Source organism: Patagioenas fasciata, chromosome 5 (genome assembly GCF_037038585.1).
Source record: "Patagioenas fasciata isolate bPatFas1 chromosome 5, bPatFas1.hap1, whole genome shotgun sequence".
Classification (NCBI taxonomy): domain Eukaryota; kingdom Metazoa; phylum Chordata; class Aves; order Columbiformes; family Columbidae; genus Patagioenas; species Patagioenas fasciata.
In genome coordinates, this window is record NC_092524.1 from 66,479,813 (window position 1) to 66,495,825 (window position 16,013).

The 16,013-nt window shown below is 44.5% G+C and overlaps 1 protein-coding gene across 1 annotated transcript; it reads left to right on the plus strand.

Moving 5' to 3' along the window:
- The first annotated feature begins 2,718 nt into the window (after positions 1 to 2,718).
- Positions 2,719 to 15,982, plus strand: RTRAF (RNA transcription, translation and transport factor). Its single transcript, XM_065838035.2, has 8 exons — positions 2,719 to 2,878; positions 5,033 to 5,157; positions 6,698 to 6,797; positions 7,945 to 8,031; positions 8,783 to 8,871; positions 11,423 to 11,491; positions 14,956 to 15,004; positions 15,639 to 15,982. Exons 1-8 carry the CDS (start codon positions 2,818 to 2,820, stop codon positions 15,791 to 15,793), a joined length of 735 nt encoding a protein of 244 aa, XP_065694107.1. The 5' UTR covers positions 2,719 to 2,817; the 3' UTR covers positions 15,794 to 15,982.
- Positions 15,983 to 16,013: the final 31 nt, after the last annotated feature.

The window sequence follows — 16,013 nt, forward strand, 5'->3', positions numbered from 1 at the left end:
TGCTCCCTGCCCGCCATGCTGCTGCATGCCCTGCACACCCCGACAGTCGCTCGCTAATGAGAGTAAACCCATTTGCACTGATTGCATTCATTAAATGCAAGCCTGTTAGATTTACAGCACAACCCTGTGTTGGTTGGCTTTGTCCTGGGAGACTTGCAGCATGTTGCTGCAGGAGGGATCAGACCCTCCAGGGATTTTCCCCTTCCCTGGCGGGGTGGGAGTAAGTTGGATAGAATCATAGAACAGTTTGGGTTGGAAGGGACCTTCAAAGCTTATTCAGTGCCACCCCTGCCATGAGCAGGGACATCTTCACCAGCTCAGGTTGCTCAGAGCCCCGTCCAGCCTGGCCTGGGATGTCTCCAGGGATGGTTCATCCACCACCTCTCTGGCCAGCCTGTGTGTCAAGGGCAAGGGCTGTCCTGAGGGTGATGAAGGCAGGAGAGAAGGAGGAAGGGCGGAGAAAGGAGGTTGAGTGAGGGGGAATCCATCTGTTCTCCCAATTAACAAGCAACATGATGAAAGGAAATGGCTTCGAGTTGCACCACGGGAGGTTGAGGTTGGACGTTGGGAACAATTTCTTGCCGGAAAAGGCTGTCGGGCATTGGAAAAGGCTGCCCAGGGCAGTGGTGGAGCCACCATCCCTGGAGGGGTTCAACACACACGGAGATGAGGTTCTGAGGGACATGGTTTAATGCCAGGGCTGGGTTCATGATTGGATTCAATGATCTTGAGGGTCTTTTCCAAACAAAATGTTTCTATGATTCTATGACAACCTATAACACACTGCTGGGGACACGTTTACACCCCTGGGATGGTCCCAAACTCCTTTTAACCATGTCAGAGTCTTTGTGCCTTTACTGTCACTTGCACGTCACCACTCGTGCACGTGTCACCGGCGCGGTGCTGTGCTCGTGGACTCAGCCCGGTGCCACCCCGACATCGCTGTGCCGGCTGCCAGCTGGAGCACTGGCAAGGGCTGGCACGGAGAGAAATGTCAGGATGAATATTGCATCGACTCGTCATGCTGTCAGCACCACATCTGCAAAGTTCCACCCAAGGGTGGGGGAACAGGAATGGTGTCATTCGCAACCCAAGCTCATCACCTTCTCCATGCAAAACCACCCAAAAAGCCTTTCCCCAGGCATCCTTCACCTGCTGCTGGCACTGTGCAGAGCCTGTTTGCAAGATGCCAGCAGAGTAGAAACTTTTCCTGCCTATAAACCACAGAAACCCTTGAAGATAACCAAAATATATCTAGAGGCAAGAACCTGATGACAATGGCAGCACTGTTTACGTGGGCAATAGTTTATTTACGAGCTCAAGGTGGCACAGAGAGGAGAGGGGGCTCAGGTTTGGTGAGCAGCCAAACCCTGTCCAGAAACCCTCTTTGCTCCTTCCCAGGATGATGGAGCGATGCTGAGCCAGCTCCGGGCTGGGGATCAGTGCGAAATTGGGATGATTCACCCGTAGTTTGAAAAACTATTAAAAAGGCCATTTTTCTCAAGTCTGGAGAGCAAATGACACGGGGAAAACAAATGCCCCTTCCAAATGAACTTTGAAGGTCCCTTCCAACCCGAACTGTTCTATGATTCTCTGCTGGGTTGGTTTTTTCCCTTTCAGAAAGCTCAGTTCTGCTATTGCCCAATTTTGTGATGACTTTTTGGTGCCCGCCCCCGAGTGTGGTGTTACAAGTGTAGTGGATTGGGGTGGAAGCACAACATTCCTCCCTCCCCCGAAGCCGACAGCAAAATTCCCATTGCAGCAACAACCCACCCCAAGAAATGCCCTCAGGGGCACCAGGGACTGTTCATGTGGGGGCACAGGTGGCCACAGGGCCAACCCTAGTGCAAAATCCCCCCAGTGTGCCCAGGAGCTGGGGGTGCCTGTCCTGTCATCTCCTGATGTGGGGGCAACGGGGCTGAGCCCCCCAAAGCCTTTCTGTCCCTCAGCTGGTGCTGGGGGTCCGTGGGGCAGATGGGGAGGGCAGAGGGCCTTGGGGGATCTGAGCCCCCTGGCCCCACAAGTAACTCTGGGCAGTGCTGTGGGGCTGCCCCAGTGCTCCCAGTACAGTCCAGTGCTGCCCAGTGCTCCCCAGTACAACCCAGTACAGCTTAGTGTTCTCTAGTGCTGTGCAGTGCTTCTCAGTACAGGTCAGCGTTGCCCAGTGCTCCCCAGTACAGTTCAGTGCTCCCCAGTAGAATTAATGCTCCCCAGTGCTCCCCAGTACAGTTCAGTGCTCCCCAGCAGAATTAATGCTCCCCAGTGCTCCCCGGTGCTCCCCAGTACAGCTCAATGTTCTCCAGTGCTGTACAGTGCTCCACAGAACAGGTCAGTGCTGCCCAGTACTCCCCAGTACAGTGCAGTGCTCCCCTCTACAGCCCAGTGCTCCCCAGTAGAATTAATGTGCCCCAGTGCTGCCCAGGGCTCCCCAGTGCAGCCCTGTGTTCCCCTGTACTACACAATGCTCCCCAGCGCTTCCAGTAAAACCCAGTTCGCATCGATCACCTCTCCCCTGCTGCCAGCCCCGGCCGGGTCCAGGCCCCACCCCCTGCCATAGGCCCCGCCCCTGCCATAGGCCCCGCCTCCTTCCACGCTCTGCCCGCCGGCGTGTCAATAAAACTAGACGCAGGGCGTCTTCCCTTCCCGGCAGTCCTGTCGGCGCTCTGATTGGTCGCACAGGCTGTCGCTCGAAGTGTGCTGGCCAATGGACGAGCAGAAAACTTGGCGGGGGGTGTTCCTTCCCGTCGGCTCGGCGTGAGGGAGACGAGTGGCTGGGCCCGGCCCGTCAGCGGAGGCTCCGCCGGCGGCACCGGCACCATGTTCCGCCGCAAGCTCTCGGCGCTCGATTACCACAACCCGGCCGGCTTCAACTGCAGGGGTGAGCGGCTGCGGCGAACCTCCGCGGGGCCGCTGCTCTGTCACTTCCCCGCTCGTCTCACGCACCGACGGCCCTGGGCCCCCCTCTGCCCTCCCCTCAGGGCCTTTCTCGGGCCTTTGCCCGCCGTCCCCTCCCCTCAGCGCTTCGGAAACCTCCCGCCTTCCAACCTCTCTTGTCTCCCGGAGGGGGTTCGCGGGGAAGGCGGATTGAGGCCGGACGGGTCCGCTGGGCTCTGGGCAGGAGGGCAGCTCTGGGCTCGGAGCACGGGGTTCGGAGAGAATCCCGAGGTGAGGCCGGGAAAACCGGGACCTTAAAGGGAACCTGTAGGAAAGCTGGAGAGGGACTTTTTAGCAGGGCCTGTTGTGATAGGACAAGGGTTGATGGCTGTTGGAGAGGGGCCAGAGGAGCCACAGCAATGATCCGAGGCTGGAACAGCTCTGCTGGGAGGACAGGCTGAGAGAGTTGGGGTGTTCAGCCTGGAGAAAACAAGCTCTGGGGAGACCTTATTGTGGCCTTCATGTACTTAAAAGGGGCTAATAAGAGAGATGGGGACAGACTTTTTAACAGGGCCTGTTGTGATAGGACAAGGGGTGATGGTTTTAAACTAAAGGAGGGGAGATTAAGGCTGGACATGAGGAAGAAATTGTTGCCCCTGAAGATGGTGAGAGCCTGGCCCAGGCTGGCCAGAGAGGTGGTGGATGAACCATCCCTGGAGACATCCCAGGCCAGGCTGGACGGGGCTCTGAGCAACCTGAGCTGGTGAAGATGTCCTTGCTCATGGCAGGGGATGGGAACTAGGTGATATTTAAGGTTCCTTCCAACCCAAACCATGGTATGATAGCAGCAGTTGCTCAGATTCAGTGGTTCTTTGAGTGTTGTTTAGAAACAGAGCAAAAGCAGAGATGTGATCCAGGCGTGGACGACGTCGCTGTTGTTCTTGGCCTTCTCCCGTGAGGAGTTGTGGTTTATGTAATGCAAGGGACAGGAGACACTTGTGACGCAGAAAACTTCCTCAGCTGTAGCCTTAAGCTGCCTGGAGCCTGGTGTGTCCTGCGCACAAAGAGTAGTCTAGGAACATGATTTAGATCAATTTTCTAACGTACTGATACGTATGAATACTTTGTTTGATTTTTTTTTTTGCAATGCTTTTTTTAGACTTGCTTGAAAGTGCCCTGTAACAAATGTATTTTTCCAGTGTGATCAATTATAGGATTCAGATCATCCTTTTAATAGGTTGTTCTTTCTTCAGTGCTTCTCTTTCAAGAGATGTTTCTTATAGTTAACGTTCTTTTATTGCTTAAAGGTTCATTTTGGCAGTGTAGAGGTTTTAAAATATCTTATTGACTTGTGTTGTGACTGCGTCTCTGTTTATTACAACACATTTGACAAAAGTAGGGCACTTACATTACTTAGAAGATGCTTTTTTAGAAGCAGATGTATCATTCTTATCCCTGATGGGCAAAAATAGTGTGCTTCCCCCACTCTGGGATGTAGAAGGATATTAAACTCATTAACTCAGGATTTTAAAACTCATCCAGATCCCAAATATCACAGCTGGTTTTTGAGAGGCCAGTGAAATCCTGGGGCTGTGTCCAGAAATTAATTCTGTCACTGAAGCGCAGGTGCAGACTAATTGCTTTGTTTGGACCTCAGTCTTTGTATTGTGGAATTCGAGCTCCCAAATAATGAGGTGTTGGGTCAACAGCCAAAAAAAAGTTGAGTCAACAGTGGAGGAAGAAGATGTCTTTGCACAGTCCTGAGTTGCATGTATTGCTTTTTGGAAGAGACGGGGGGTTACTGCTGCATGTAACGTATTTGTCCAGAAAACAGAGTTAGGAACTGAATTTCTCTATTGTTGTTTCTCCTTTCCTTCTTCGCTTAATATAACTGTATTTCCAGTAAAAACAGTCAGTTGTGTGATGCCTTTTAGTGTAGTCAGTCAACCATAACCAATTCAAAGTGACTAAAAAAATGGAAAACACTCAGTGTTGAGTTTTGGTCAGAGGTTATCTTGGAATACATAGTTTTAGTGTTAGATAAATCTTTTTTTTATGGTAAAATATGAAAGTGCTTGAGGGTACCAGTATTTGTATGAATTGGAATTTTGCCCTTAAGATATGGGTTAATTCTTGCTGTGTTTACTTTTCCTAACAGATGAAACGGAATTCAGAAATTTTATTGTCTGGCTGGAAGACCAGAAAATCAGACATTACAAGATTGAAGACCGAGGGAATTTGAGAAATATACACAGTGATGACTGGCCCAAATCATTTGAAAAGGTATCTTGTTGTTTCAAACACAATTTTAAATTATGAGGGTGTCTTATATAAATGACGATTAATAGCTGCTGTAGTTATTGAATATAAATGACTCTGAATATTTGTCCTGTCTCTGAACTTCTACATTTCTAGGAATTTCAATATATCATTGAAGCCAAACAGTAGGAGTTAAGATGATAGCATACTTTGCACATAATTTTCACTCAGCTGTGGTTTTGCAATAGCTGGTATCCATCCTAATCTGGTTCTTGCCTGATTTGATTCAGCTCTTGAAGTAGAAAGAAAATTTACTACAAATGAACGACTTTTTCTACATTAATGCTGCATTAGTACCAAAGGGAAAATGGATCAGGCTAATGCACTTGTAGGCTTTGCAAGCGTGTGGAAGAAAGCTACTGCAGCTCATCTCTGCGCCTCCTGTTTTTTCAAAGAGATGATTTTCCGCTGCGAACAGAGAGCATGGCAAGCAGCCATCACTTGGGAGCATTTTGAGTTGCTGTTGAGCTTTCCTGCTTGGTTCCCATCTCCTTTCTCTCCAAACGGCTCTGTGAGGAGCTGAACATGCTGCTCTGCAGTGCTCGGTGCCCATTCAGCTCACCTTTTTCATCCCCATGGAACATATTGCCTTCCCCACTGCCCAGGGGGACTGGAGTTGCAGTGCTCATGCTTTGCAGGGGGGAGCCTAAAGTATTCTGATACCACCTACAGAAACATTTTCTGATAGACAGAAATGTATGTGGCGTTAGAATTACTGGCTGCTGGTGCTGTTGGGGTGTCAGTGGTGTCTGTCTTGACTTGGCCAGACTGTCCTTCTCTGCGTGTCTGCCAGGGAATTCCTCCCTGCTCCTGCTCTTCAGTCTCTGGTGCCCTTTTCCCCCTGTGCTGCTGGAGCGGAGGCTGTGTGGCACTTCTCTCCCTCCAGAAAAGGGACACAGCAGAATGTCACTGTGTCCTGGGCTTTGGGACTCTTGGTAGCAGGTTGGGCTGGGTCCTGTGTTTGGCTGCAGAAGAGCAGAGATGATGTCCCATCTCCTGGTGTACAGAATCCCTAAGAAAGGGAAAATTATTTTTGCTGCTCCTCAGAACCCTCTGATTTTTGTCCAGGTGGTTTAAAGGCAGTGTCGTACCCCAATATCAGTATTATGGAACCCTTAGGTAGCATTGTTCCTCCTTCCTGCTTTAGATGGGAAGTCTAGGCTGTAATTTGTTTGTTCTCTGCCCTTTCCCTTGCCTCCACTTACCCCTTTCTTTGCTCTCTGTTCACTTTACACAGTATGTTTGCTTTCTCTGGTTGCAGTCTGACAGTAATGTGAATAACATTTATTAAAAAGCATTTATTAAAAAAACTCGGACTCAAGTTAGCAGTGGATTGGAATACTCCAGAATGCCTCAGATGGATCAGATGCCACAGCAGAACATTTCAAAGTGATGCTTCTTGTTAATGACTATCTTTGTAACTATTTACAGAACAGTTCTCTGCTCCTAGCTAATTATACAGGCCAATAACATCTGTTTGTTTTCTCCTCTTTCTGCTCCTCAGTATATGAAAGACGTAAACTGTCCTTTCAAAATACAAGAACGACAAGAAACAGTGGACTGGCTTCTCGGCTTAGCGGTTAGGCTCGAGTATGGAGATAATGGTATGAGTGAATTTATTTAATATTTCAAAATATGGAAGCATGGTTTTCTATTTAATTTCATGAAGTTTTTGTCAAACTAAGACAATGACAAAAGTATATATGTTTTCTTAAATACAGTTTAATCTGCTTGGTTTTGCACCATATTCAGATGTGAACTGATTCTCCTCAGCTCTTGTGGGATGGTGCAGTAGCACACGTGCTTTTATTACTTTATTTCTGGATATAGCGAAACCCTTTGTATATATTTATACCCTTCTCCCTGTGGGATAGCCTTTATGAGAACTTACTCTAAAGGATATTAAATGCATTTACTTTAGTACTACATTTATTCAAATAAGTTATTTTTAGACCCTTGTTTTACAGGGAGTAGATCCTGAACCCTTGGGAACTAGGGCAAGGTCATGAAAAAAGCTGAGCTAAATCTCAACAGTCAGCAGCAGTTTCATTTCCATATAGTGAGAGTGCAGATACAAATGTAATTACTGGTGGCAAACATAACAGCCGAAGTACAGTTTTCCGTTACCTTTAATTCCTGCAGGGCTGAGCTCTGCCTGAGACAAGGATGGGATATATTAATAAATACTTGAAATCTCTAGTGCTGGTCCTCAGTCCTTCATGATGGAGAAAATGAGCTGCCTGGGACTGAGGGTTATGTGAAGATAGAGAAGCCAGGAGGTCCGGTCCTCAAAAGGCTTGAAAGACCCCTGTGTCAGTTGTACATTAATTTTGCAGTCTGTAAGATGAAGCCTTCACTGGAAATGTTTTACTCACTGGTCAGAACCAACTTCAATCTGTAGTTCTATGTAGGCTGCTCATGGAGACAGAGGGCCAATGCTAGTTGAACTGATGGACTTTAAAAGTGATGGAACTGTAAGGTGCAGCTTGTTCTGCTCTCTGGCATGTAGGAAGAACCTTAATCAAGAGCGTAATACCCTACGTAAGTGTGGAGCTGCTCTGGCATAGCAGAGCTCTCCGCAGATGAGAGCTCACTGGAGCAGCATTAGCAAGGAGCATCAAAATATAAGCCCAGAAGGTTCTTGGGCAATTACCACACCCCAAAAATACAGATATTGCGAACTACAGCTTGGTGCTAAGCTTTTTGTCGTTGGCTCTAATGATGTTCTTATTTGCTTTTTTAATTTATCAGCTGACAAGTATAAAGATTCTACCCCTGATGGTGCTAAAAATACTGACAATACAGCCAAAAATGCAGAACCACTGATTAACTTGGATGGTAAGTGTGCAGCAACTGATGGTATGGATGCATCATACGTGAATTTTAAGCTGTTAAAGTTTTTAACGCCCCATTTAAAGCTTTAGGAATGCAGGGTTTGTATATTCTTGTACTGCTGGGTCAAACTGCCTCTCTGTGAAGAGTGTTTAAAAAGTTACTTGGAGTTGTTTGCACTTGTCTGCATTCCTACTAAAGGAGAGAGGAACTACTCTGTGTGAATCCCAGGTATCTGGATGTGCAGTGATGTGGAATTTTTTCTTGTTGGGGAAAACGAATGAGGTGCCCAGAGACTTGAGTAGACGTGAATAAGCTAGGAGGGCTCTTAACATCAGGCAATGAGGAAACAGCTAAAGGGTGTATATTAGAGAGCTCTGTAAAACGTGAGTATTTACTGTCGGGGGAAATAACAAGAGGCCTTTGACCATATCTTTAAAAAAAACAGCTAAGGAAACATGATGGCAGACTGTTTACCTCAATACTATCATATATTATATGCTGGCGTTGTCTTCCCCAGCTGTACCTCTCTCATAATAATTCTGATTTTTTTTTTTTTGACCTCTAGGCACATTGACAATAAAAGGAAATGGTGGAAAATAGCTGCTAAAATGAGTCATAAATCCCCCAAGTCTTTTCCCATTGCTCCTTTTACAAAAAGACAGCGATCCAATACTGTGGAGTCAGGAAGCCAATTCTATCTTTTGGAGACAATTAAACTAGTTTATATTTTTAATGATGATTATTATTTTTACAGTGAATAATCCTGATTTCAAGGCTGGAGTGATGGCTTTAGCTAATCTGCTTCAAATTCAGCGACATGATGATTACTTGGTAATGCTTAAGGTGAGTTTCAGAGTTAGACCTTCTTTCTTCCTTCTTTTCCCCAGTGGCTGGGACATATGTAATAGCTTGTGGTGCAGAGTTACTGATGACTATGACTTTTCAGGCACACATAGAAAGTAAAACTCATCCTGTATGTGCCTCTTCAAGCAGATAAGAATCCAGAATATAAATCATGGAAATTAATGCAGGGATAATTATCTTGGTAAATAGTTCAATTGTAGCTGAGTTCCTGAAATTCCAACACTGAGAACTGTTGCTCAGAATTTGAAGTGCTCTAGCTTAGCTGAAGTACTGCTTTCTGTGTTTTTAATCCACCTCAGAAATATTGAGCATAATAATCAAAGGAAAATATTGCATTCCAGTGCTAGAAATGAAGAAAAACTTGCAAAAGTAGGGTCTGAGGCAAAGGATGTTTTAAAACGACCAGCTGAGGGAGGTGCCACAGTTAACAGCTGTCTCTTGGTCCTACGAACTGTTTACTCCTTGTCATTACTGAAGTCAGTTTAATTTAGTCAACTCATTGTGGCTTTTAAATGCAGTAATCAGGCAAGTTATTTTTCTAAAGCATCTATTATATGACTTGGAGAAAATTTCTGACTTGGTGATAGAACTCTGTAGTTATCTGTAAGTCCTGGGTTGAACCTGTTCTGTATTTACTGAGACTGCAGCAATCCTGAGTTCCTGCTTGACCATGTCATAATGTGGAAATAAGCTTAGTTTTGTTTGGCACCAAAATAAACTCATTTCACTGAAAAAAGCAGTGAGGCCCATTCATTGCAGTAGCTGTGATATTTGCTAAACTTATTTTAGAGAAACTAAATGCTGTGGGTATTGAAATTTATATAGTGTGTGTCAGTTTATAGCAGATATGTTTGAACAATATTATCGTGTTAGCCTGGTCTCCTAAGGAATTATCAGCCTGCAGTTATCCCATCAGCCATTTTCTCATTCTCTCCCATATGGTATCCCCCTTTGCCTCCCCAAAATAGCCTTCAAATCCTTTGCCATTTTTTAAAGAGCAGTGAAGATCTCTTACATCAAGCCCTTACCAAAAAAGAAAACCTCAGACCCTACAAAAAACAGTGAAAAAGGGATATCAGGTAGAGAAGTGACCTGTGGATGGTGATGCTGAGGAACTGCAGGATGAGCTCAGCCCTTATTAGACAGAATTCCTTCAGTTCTTCTTACAGGATTGTCTTGAGGCTGAGCAAACTTTATTAGTTCGGCACTAGCAACTCAAAGAGAAAACAGAATATGCTTTCTGCATAAATTTATTTATATTTGTCACTATTTCCACATTTCTAGTCTCACTTCTTTCAGATAGAAGTGGTTGGATAAAACCACCAGCCTGAGTTTTCTTGTTTTTAATTACAGTGAGAATAGATTCCTGCAATGGCAACTCATGTTACGTGAACAACGGCACTGCTAGTTTTCAGGGTTTGATGCTATTAGGATGTGTCAGTGAAACTATGAACTCTGCACCACAATAAGCAGGTTTGCAGTGCACACGCATAGAATTTATGATCCCTGTTCAAGCTCGAACAATCAGGAGTGGATGCTTAGGGAAGGCCAAAGGGTGCAAATGTGCCACAGACATCTGGCCAGAGTGAGCAGAGAGATATTTGAAGTCCCATTTTATTAATTTAAATCTGGCAAGTTGATCAGAAAGCATCTCTGCAACCCAGCTGGATATCCCTTTTCGAATGCAAAAGGCACTCAAAACTCTCTTATACAGGGTCTGGTTTCATTGCTGGTATTTAAACTCCTCATCAGCTCACTCTTCTGTGCAGGCTACTCCCTTCAGTTAGAAAGATTTCTGGAATATTCAGTGGCAGCTTTCTGATACCATCTTGACTTTAATCATGCCCAAAACAGAGAGAGAAATCCTGGGGGAGAAACATGAAGCAGTAAGGCTGCTTCTGTCACATTTGGCTGCTCATCGGAGAAAGGCTGAGGAATATGTTTGACAGACCCAGTTCTTGCTGGTGGAAGTATTCCCTCCGTTATTTTTAGAGGCATTTACAGCTGTAGGTATCAGTAACTGATAGCTCCGATACGATTTCATGCTATGTACTGGAGCCAGTAAAAACAGATGAGCAGCAGGATTGTTAAAATCAAGGCTGTTCTTGTTCCTGTCTAAAAATAATTCCTTTTTGCTCTCGGTCATTTTAAAACCTTGCTCGTGGCTTCTCTGCTTGTGGAAGGTGGTTCAGCACCTACTAAAAGATGCTGATAACAGGATTTTCTTCCCGAAGAAGCTGTTTTGCTGCAGCCCAGTTGTGGCTGAAATTAATAGTGATGTCCTTGTCTCTTCTAATTCAGCTGTCTTCCCACAGCCCAAGAGACTCCACCTGTGTGAGACACTCCTTGCAAAGAATAGTGCTGTTTGAAAAGGTTTAAGGTCTGAGAGAGTTTTCCAAAGAGTCTTTCACAAAACTGTGGATTTGAGGTTATGCCAGGTTGCAATGTTGGCTCCTTTTCCTTTGGAACTGCTGGGAAATGTATCAAGACATAAATTAATTACTCTTGTCTTTAAATGTTTCTTTCGCAGGCAATTCGCATTTTGGTTCAAGAGCGCTTGACGCAGGACGCCATAGCGAAGGCCAGTCAGTCCAAGGAGGTTTGTATACACGCTGCAATGTCTGGTGTTAATTATTCCATATCGAGTAAAGAAATGTAGGCGTAAATATCCATCATCTCGGTCAAAACCGGTTCTGTTTGAATACCTCAATTAGGAGGTGGGTGGAAACTTGCTTTGTCTTTACCATCCTGATTGTAAAAGCACCAGAGGATTATGGAGGATACCTGAAGCTCTTTTTGTTTTGGTTGAATACAAATATATATACCTGTACGATATATCGTGTAAATAGTTGTTCTCTTATCTTATTTGCTAGAGGATTATTCTTGCTGTTCAGAGCAGCAGGCCTACAGTGTGAGAAGAAATGTGTGAGGTGGCTTTTCCTTGGAATTGGCAGCGTTGGCTGCATTAAGAGGTCGAAATGTTCCTTGTATGGAGTGTTTTGCTTCATGCATAAACCCCATACATGTTTGAGGAACGGGATGTTGGACATCAAACTCCTTCTTCCCCTAAAAGGAATGGTGAAGGAAACTTCTGCACTTAAATATCAGAATTTGCAGAATTATTTTCTACCCACAAAGCTGTGTATTTGTAAGATATTCTGGGGAATTTTTGGGCTTTTTCAGGTTGTAATTTCTTAACCATCCCTGTTCTCCAGCATTTTTTTCTCTGCTGATGCTGGGTCTTGGGCACAGCAGGGGGAAGGCAGCGTCTCTTGCAGGTGCACATTTGGATGTGTCCCTGCTAAAGATGTGTCCCTGGTCAAAAACTACAAGTCCCTTCATCTCTTCCAGCAGCTGCTCAGAACAGTCCACACTTGCTTTATTATAACACTGCCGATGGTGTTTACTAATTGGCAATCGCAGGTGCTCCCAATTGCAGTGCGGTAATTGCCAGAAGCATTGGAACACTAAATCAAAGCTTTGGTCTTGTATATCCAAAAAAAAAAAAAGTTAAAAAGAGCAGGAAAATACGAAAGCAGCTGGGACCACTGTAGTCATTTTAGGTTCTATAACTAGTGTTAACAAAAAGCTGCTTTTTTGTTGTTGTTGACATAGCTGCACAGCTGACATGCAGGGATCAAAATGGGATTTTCTGTGAGTTTGGCAGAATTGGCTTCTTTGAGGAACAGTGATTTTTTTTCCACAACAAAAAATTCATACTCAGTAGATCCTCAGAGCATCGTTAAGTCATAGGCTGGAATATCGCCTCATGTGATCGATGTTATTGGGAGTTTATTCTCATTAGAAATGTCAAATTTTTAGTGGGGTGAAGAAAAGACAGGGATAGAAACAGTGCTGTCTGTGCCAGCAGCGATTATCAACATCATACCAGGTGAATGAAGAAGAAATCTTAAAAGCAGAGGGGATAGACGGGTCACAGGATGGGAGAAGAAAAATAAACTGCTTCTGATTTTGTCTGTCTTGTTAATGGCCCAAATACTAATTAGTGACACTTTGTATGTGAAAGCAGGTTATAAATTTCTGACTGCTACGTGGCAGATGACTTAATGTACAAAATGTCATGAGTTACACTCTTGAAAGTACCAAGATAGAGTGGGGAAAAGATGAAATAGATGCAGAAATGTTCTCCAAGTGAAGGATATGTATGAGGACTATGCTGAGGAAACTTGTACTGCTGCGCTTGTGGATTAAATGTACCAGATAAAATGAGATTTTTCTTGTTGGGTTGTCAAGGTACAGTTTTCAAGATAAGACATGTCACTTGTTATATTTTAGATCATGTTTTGGATGGCTGGCAGTTCAGCGTACTCAGTATCTAGACAGGATTCGGATTTATGCTGACAGCCATGCAGCCTGTGCTGGGCTTTCCTGGCCTGCTGAGCTTGTCCTGGGCAGGATCAAGTACAACAATCCCCTTCAGGATCACTTTAAGGATGCTCCCAAAGGCTATTCCTGGGACATGTCTAAAAGCACAACAAAGTGGGCGCATTTTCCCCCTACTCTGAAATCTGGAAGCATTTTTTGATTTCCATTCTCATGGAATCTGTTTTGCTGTTGACACTCCAGTTATGGGGGAGATGACTGCAGTGGTCAGGCCCATTGCAAGTGTTTTGTGCAGCAGTTTTAAATTAAATTTTTGGGAATAAGGCTATGAAGTGAAGTAGTCTGTGTAGTTACGGATTTAAAGGTGCTTTTGATTTCTCTCCCTGTTGGAAGCTGAGGTGCAAATGAGCCTTAACATCCCAGTGCCTGCTCTGAGACCCCTGCTCTGGGGCTCAGGCAAAGCTGATCTGCTCTGTCAGAGAGTTTCCACCAGCCAAAAAGGAGCTAAAATATGGGGGTAGCGGGAGGAGGGTGGGAGGAGGGATGTTGTATTACCAGGGTGACTCAAAATCCCACCTCTGAGGGTACCATTGTGGTCCCTCCATGTTGGAGCTGCCTGCAGTAGCCCTGGGGAGTTCATCCACAAAAAAGAGACTGAATCAATGATTTGCAGCTCTGAGAACACACAGGGGTGGCAAGGGGGTCTTTGTAGCCTAAATCATAAACCTGATTTCTCAAAAATATACATATGAGGTCCGATATTGCTAGAATCTCTTTGAAGGTGAGTTCTTAACAACAAACTGTTTAAATTCAAACAATGCAGGTGTACTTTTAAGATCACTGTAAAGACCACGGAAAAGAACCAACTTTTTGGAAACAGGCAGCATTTTGTAGTTAGTTTGTGTTGTTTTGATCAACACAGAATTTTAAAAGCCCTCAGAAGAAGTCCTGGTAGTTTAGGAGATTTACGGCATCATCATTGTAGAAACAAATGGTATTGAACTTCAGTGGTTTTGCCACGCAAGGCAAATGCTGAAAAAAAGGTAGAGGTAGTATAATAAAAGCAAATTCTAAGATTTGCATTGTTTAAATCTAATTTTATGTGCATGTTGAAATGTGGTGAGGGATTGTTTAGCAGCTGAAGAGGGTAAAGAGAGCGATGCTTATAAATGACCACTAAGAAATTTTTCCTTGTACTGTCTCAATAAACCAAGCGTTTAGAAAAACCGAATGTTTAGCTTTATTCCTAAGCTTAACATTGGAGAAAAATCCTTCTGGGGTGCAAGTTCTGTGCTTGAGAAACTCAGCTTGATGACAGAGAATTTTTACAGCTCTCAAATCAGCTCTTTTAGGGCCATAGTTTCTCAGCCAGCTGGGTTTGTACAAGTTGTGGGGGTTTTTTTTGTGCATAGAGCGATGTTGCTGGATCGGGTGCATCATAGTTCTGCTGTATTGGCCTTTTAAGGATTGAATGTGGGCAGCGTGTATCCAATGGGGCTTGCTCGACAAGTAGGGGGATTATTAAGCATGAAGATTTTTCTTTATTAAGGCTCTGGGTTTGACATTTTGGGACACAAGGGCACTTGTTTAATCGGCATGGTGACTTTGTGAAGTTGTCACACACGTCTGTAGAAACAAAACTCAAGTGTCCTCCGCTGCATTACTTATTTTCCAAATGTGTAAAATTACATTTCTAATGCTTTTTTTTTCTTTTTAAAGGGTTTGCCTGTTGCTTTAGAAAAGCACATTCTTGGTTTCGACACGGGAGGTAAGCAGCCCTCTTAATGTTACTTTTAAATAGTGGTGTTTGCCTTTGACGAAGTATATTACTGTCAAATACGTAGATAATGCGTACAGTAAAGAAAGCCTGTTGTGGAAAGAATTGCTCCCTCCACGTTTGTTATTTACGAGCACTCCTGAGCATTTTGTTTTGGAATAAAAAAAGCATAAATCTTAGCTGGTGGAATATGTTGTTTCAGAGTAGTGTTTAAATAACAGCTTTTAATGGCAGCCACGTTTGCAAGCAGAAGGAATTTATCTTACTGTTGGCTTGTAAATCTTGCTTCTGCCAGCAGAGGCCCTCTGTGTTGCTTCCTTCTGTTTGAGCTGCTTAATTTACCCCAAAATCTCATAGATTATCATGACCTGATAGATTATTTTGTAAGCAGTGGCCAGATGACCTGGGACTCCACCAGTCTGGCTTCACTTTTGCCCCACGTACACTTAAATTACTACTCAGAGTGCTCCATAGTGACCCAGCTTGGCTGAGCGAGGTTTTGCAGAGCACCCTGTCCCTGTCTAGCAGCACAGAAAGCTGGTCTTAACTTAGGCTGAACTTCTCTTAGGCCCTTGGTGTCAATTGAAAATGCTTGATATGGCTTCTCTTTCTGCAACTCACCCAGATGCTGTTCTCAATGAAGCCGCCCAAATTCTCCGACTGCTGCATATAGAGGAGCTCCGAGAGCTGCAAACGAAAATTAACGAAGCCATCGTAGCAGTTCAGGCAATTATTGCTGATCCCAAGACGGACCACAGACTGGGGAAAGTTGGGAGATGAACGGATAAAAGCTTTTAGTCTCTTGTGTACTTAGTACAATTAGGAACTATGTACAACTCTGTACAACTCTGGCATGCAGTTTGAAATGGTATTATTTTACTGTTTGGAAAGAAAACAGGAAATTGAATTCTGACTTCCACTGAATTATCATTTTTCTTTAAATAAATGAAGTTGGGGAAAACAGACAAATTGTTTTGATTAGCTTGGAGTTGGCAAATGT

Bases quoted from the DNA above. Each gene is read 5' to 3' on its own strand.
- RTRAF (XM_065838035.2), top strand. From the start codon at position 2,818: ATGTTCCGCCGCAAGCTCTCGGCGCTCGATTACCACAACCCGGCCGGC. The intron at 2,879-5,032 runs GTGAGCGGCTGC...TTTTCCTAACAG, and splicing joins GGCCGGCTTCAACTGCAGGG to ATGAAACGGAATTCAGAAAT. The intron at 15,005-15,638 runs GTAAGCAGCCCT...CAACTCACCCAG, and splicing joins TCTTGGTTTCGACACGGGAG to ATGCTGTTCTCAATGAAGCC.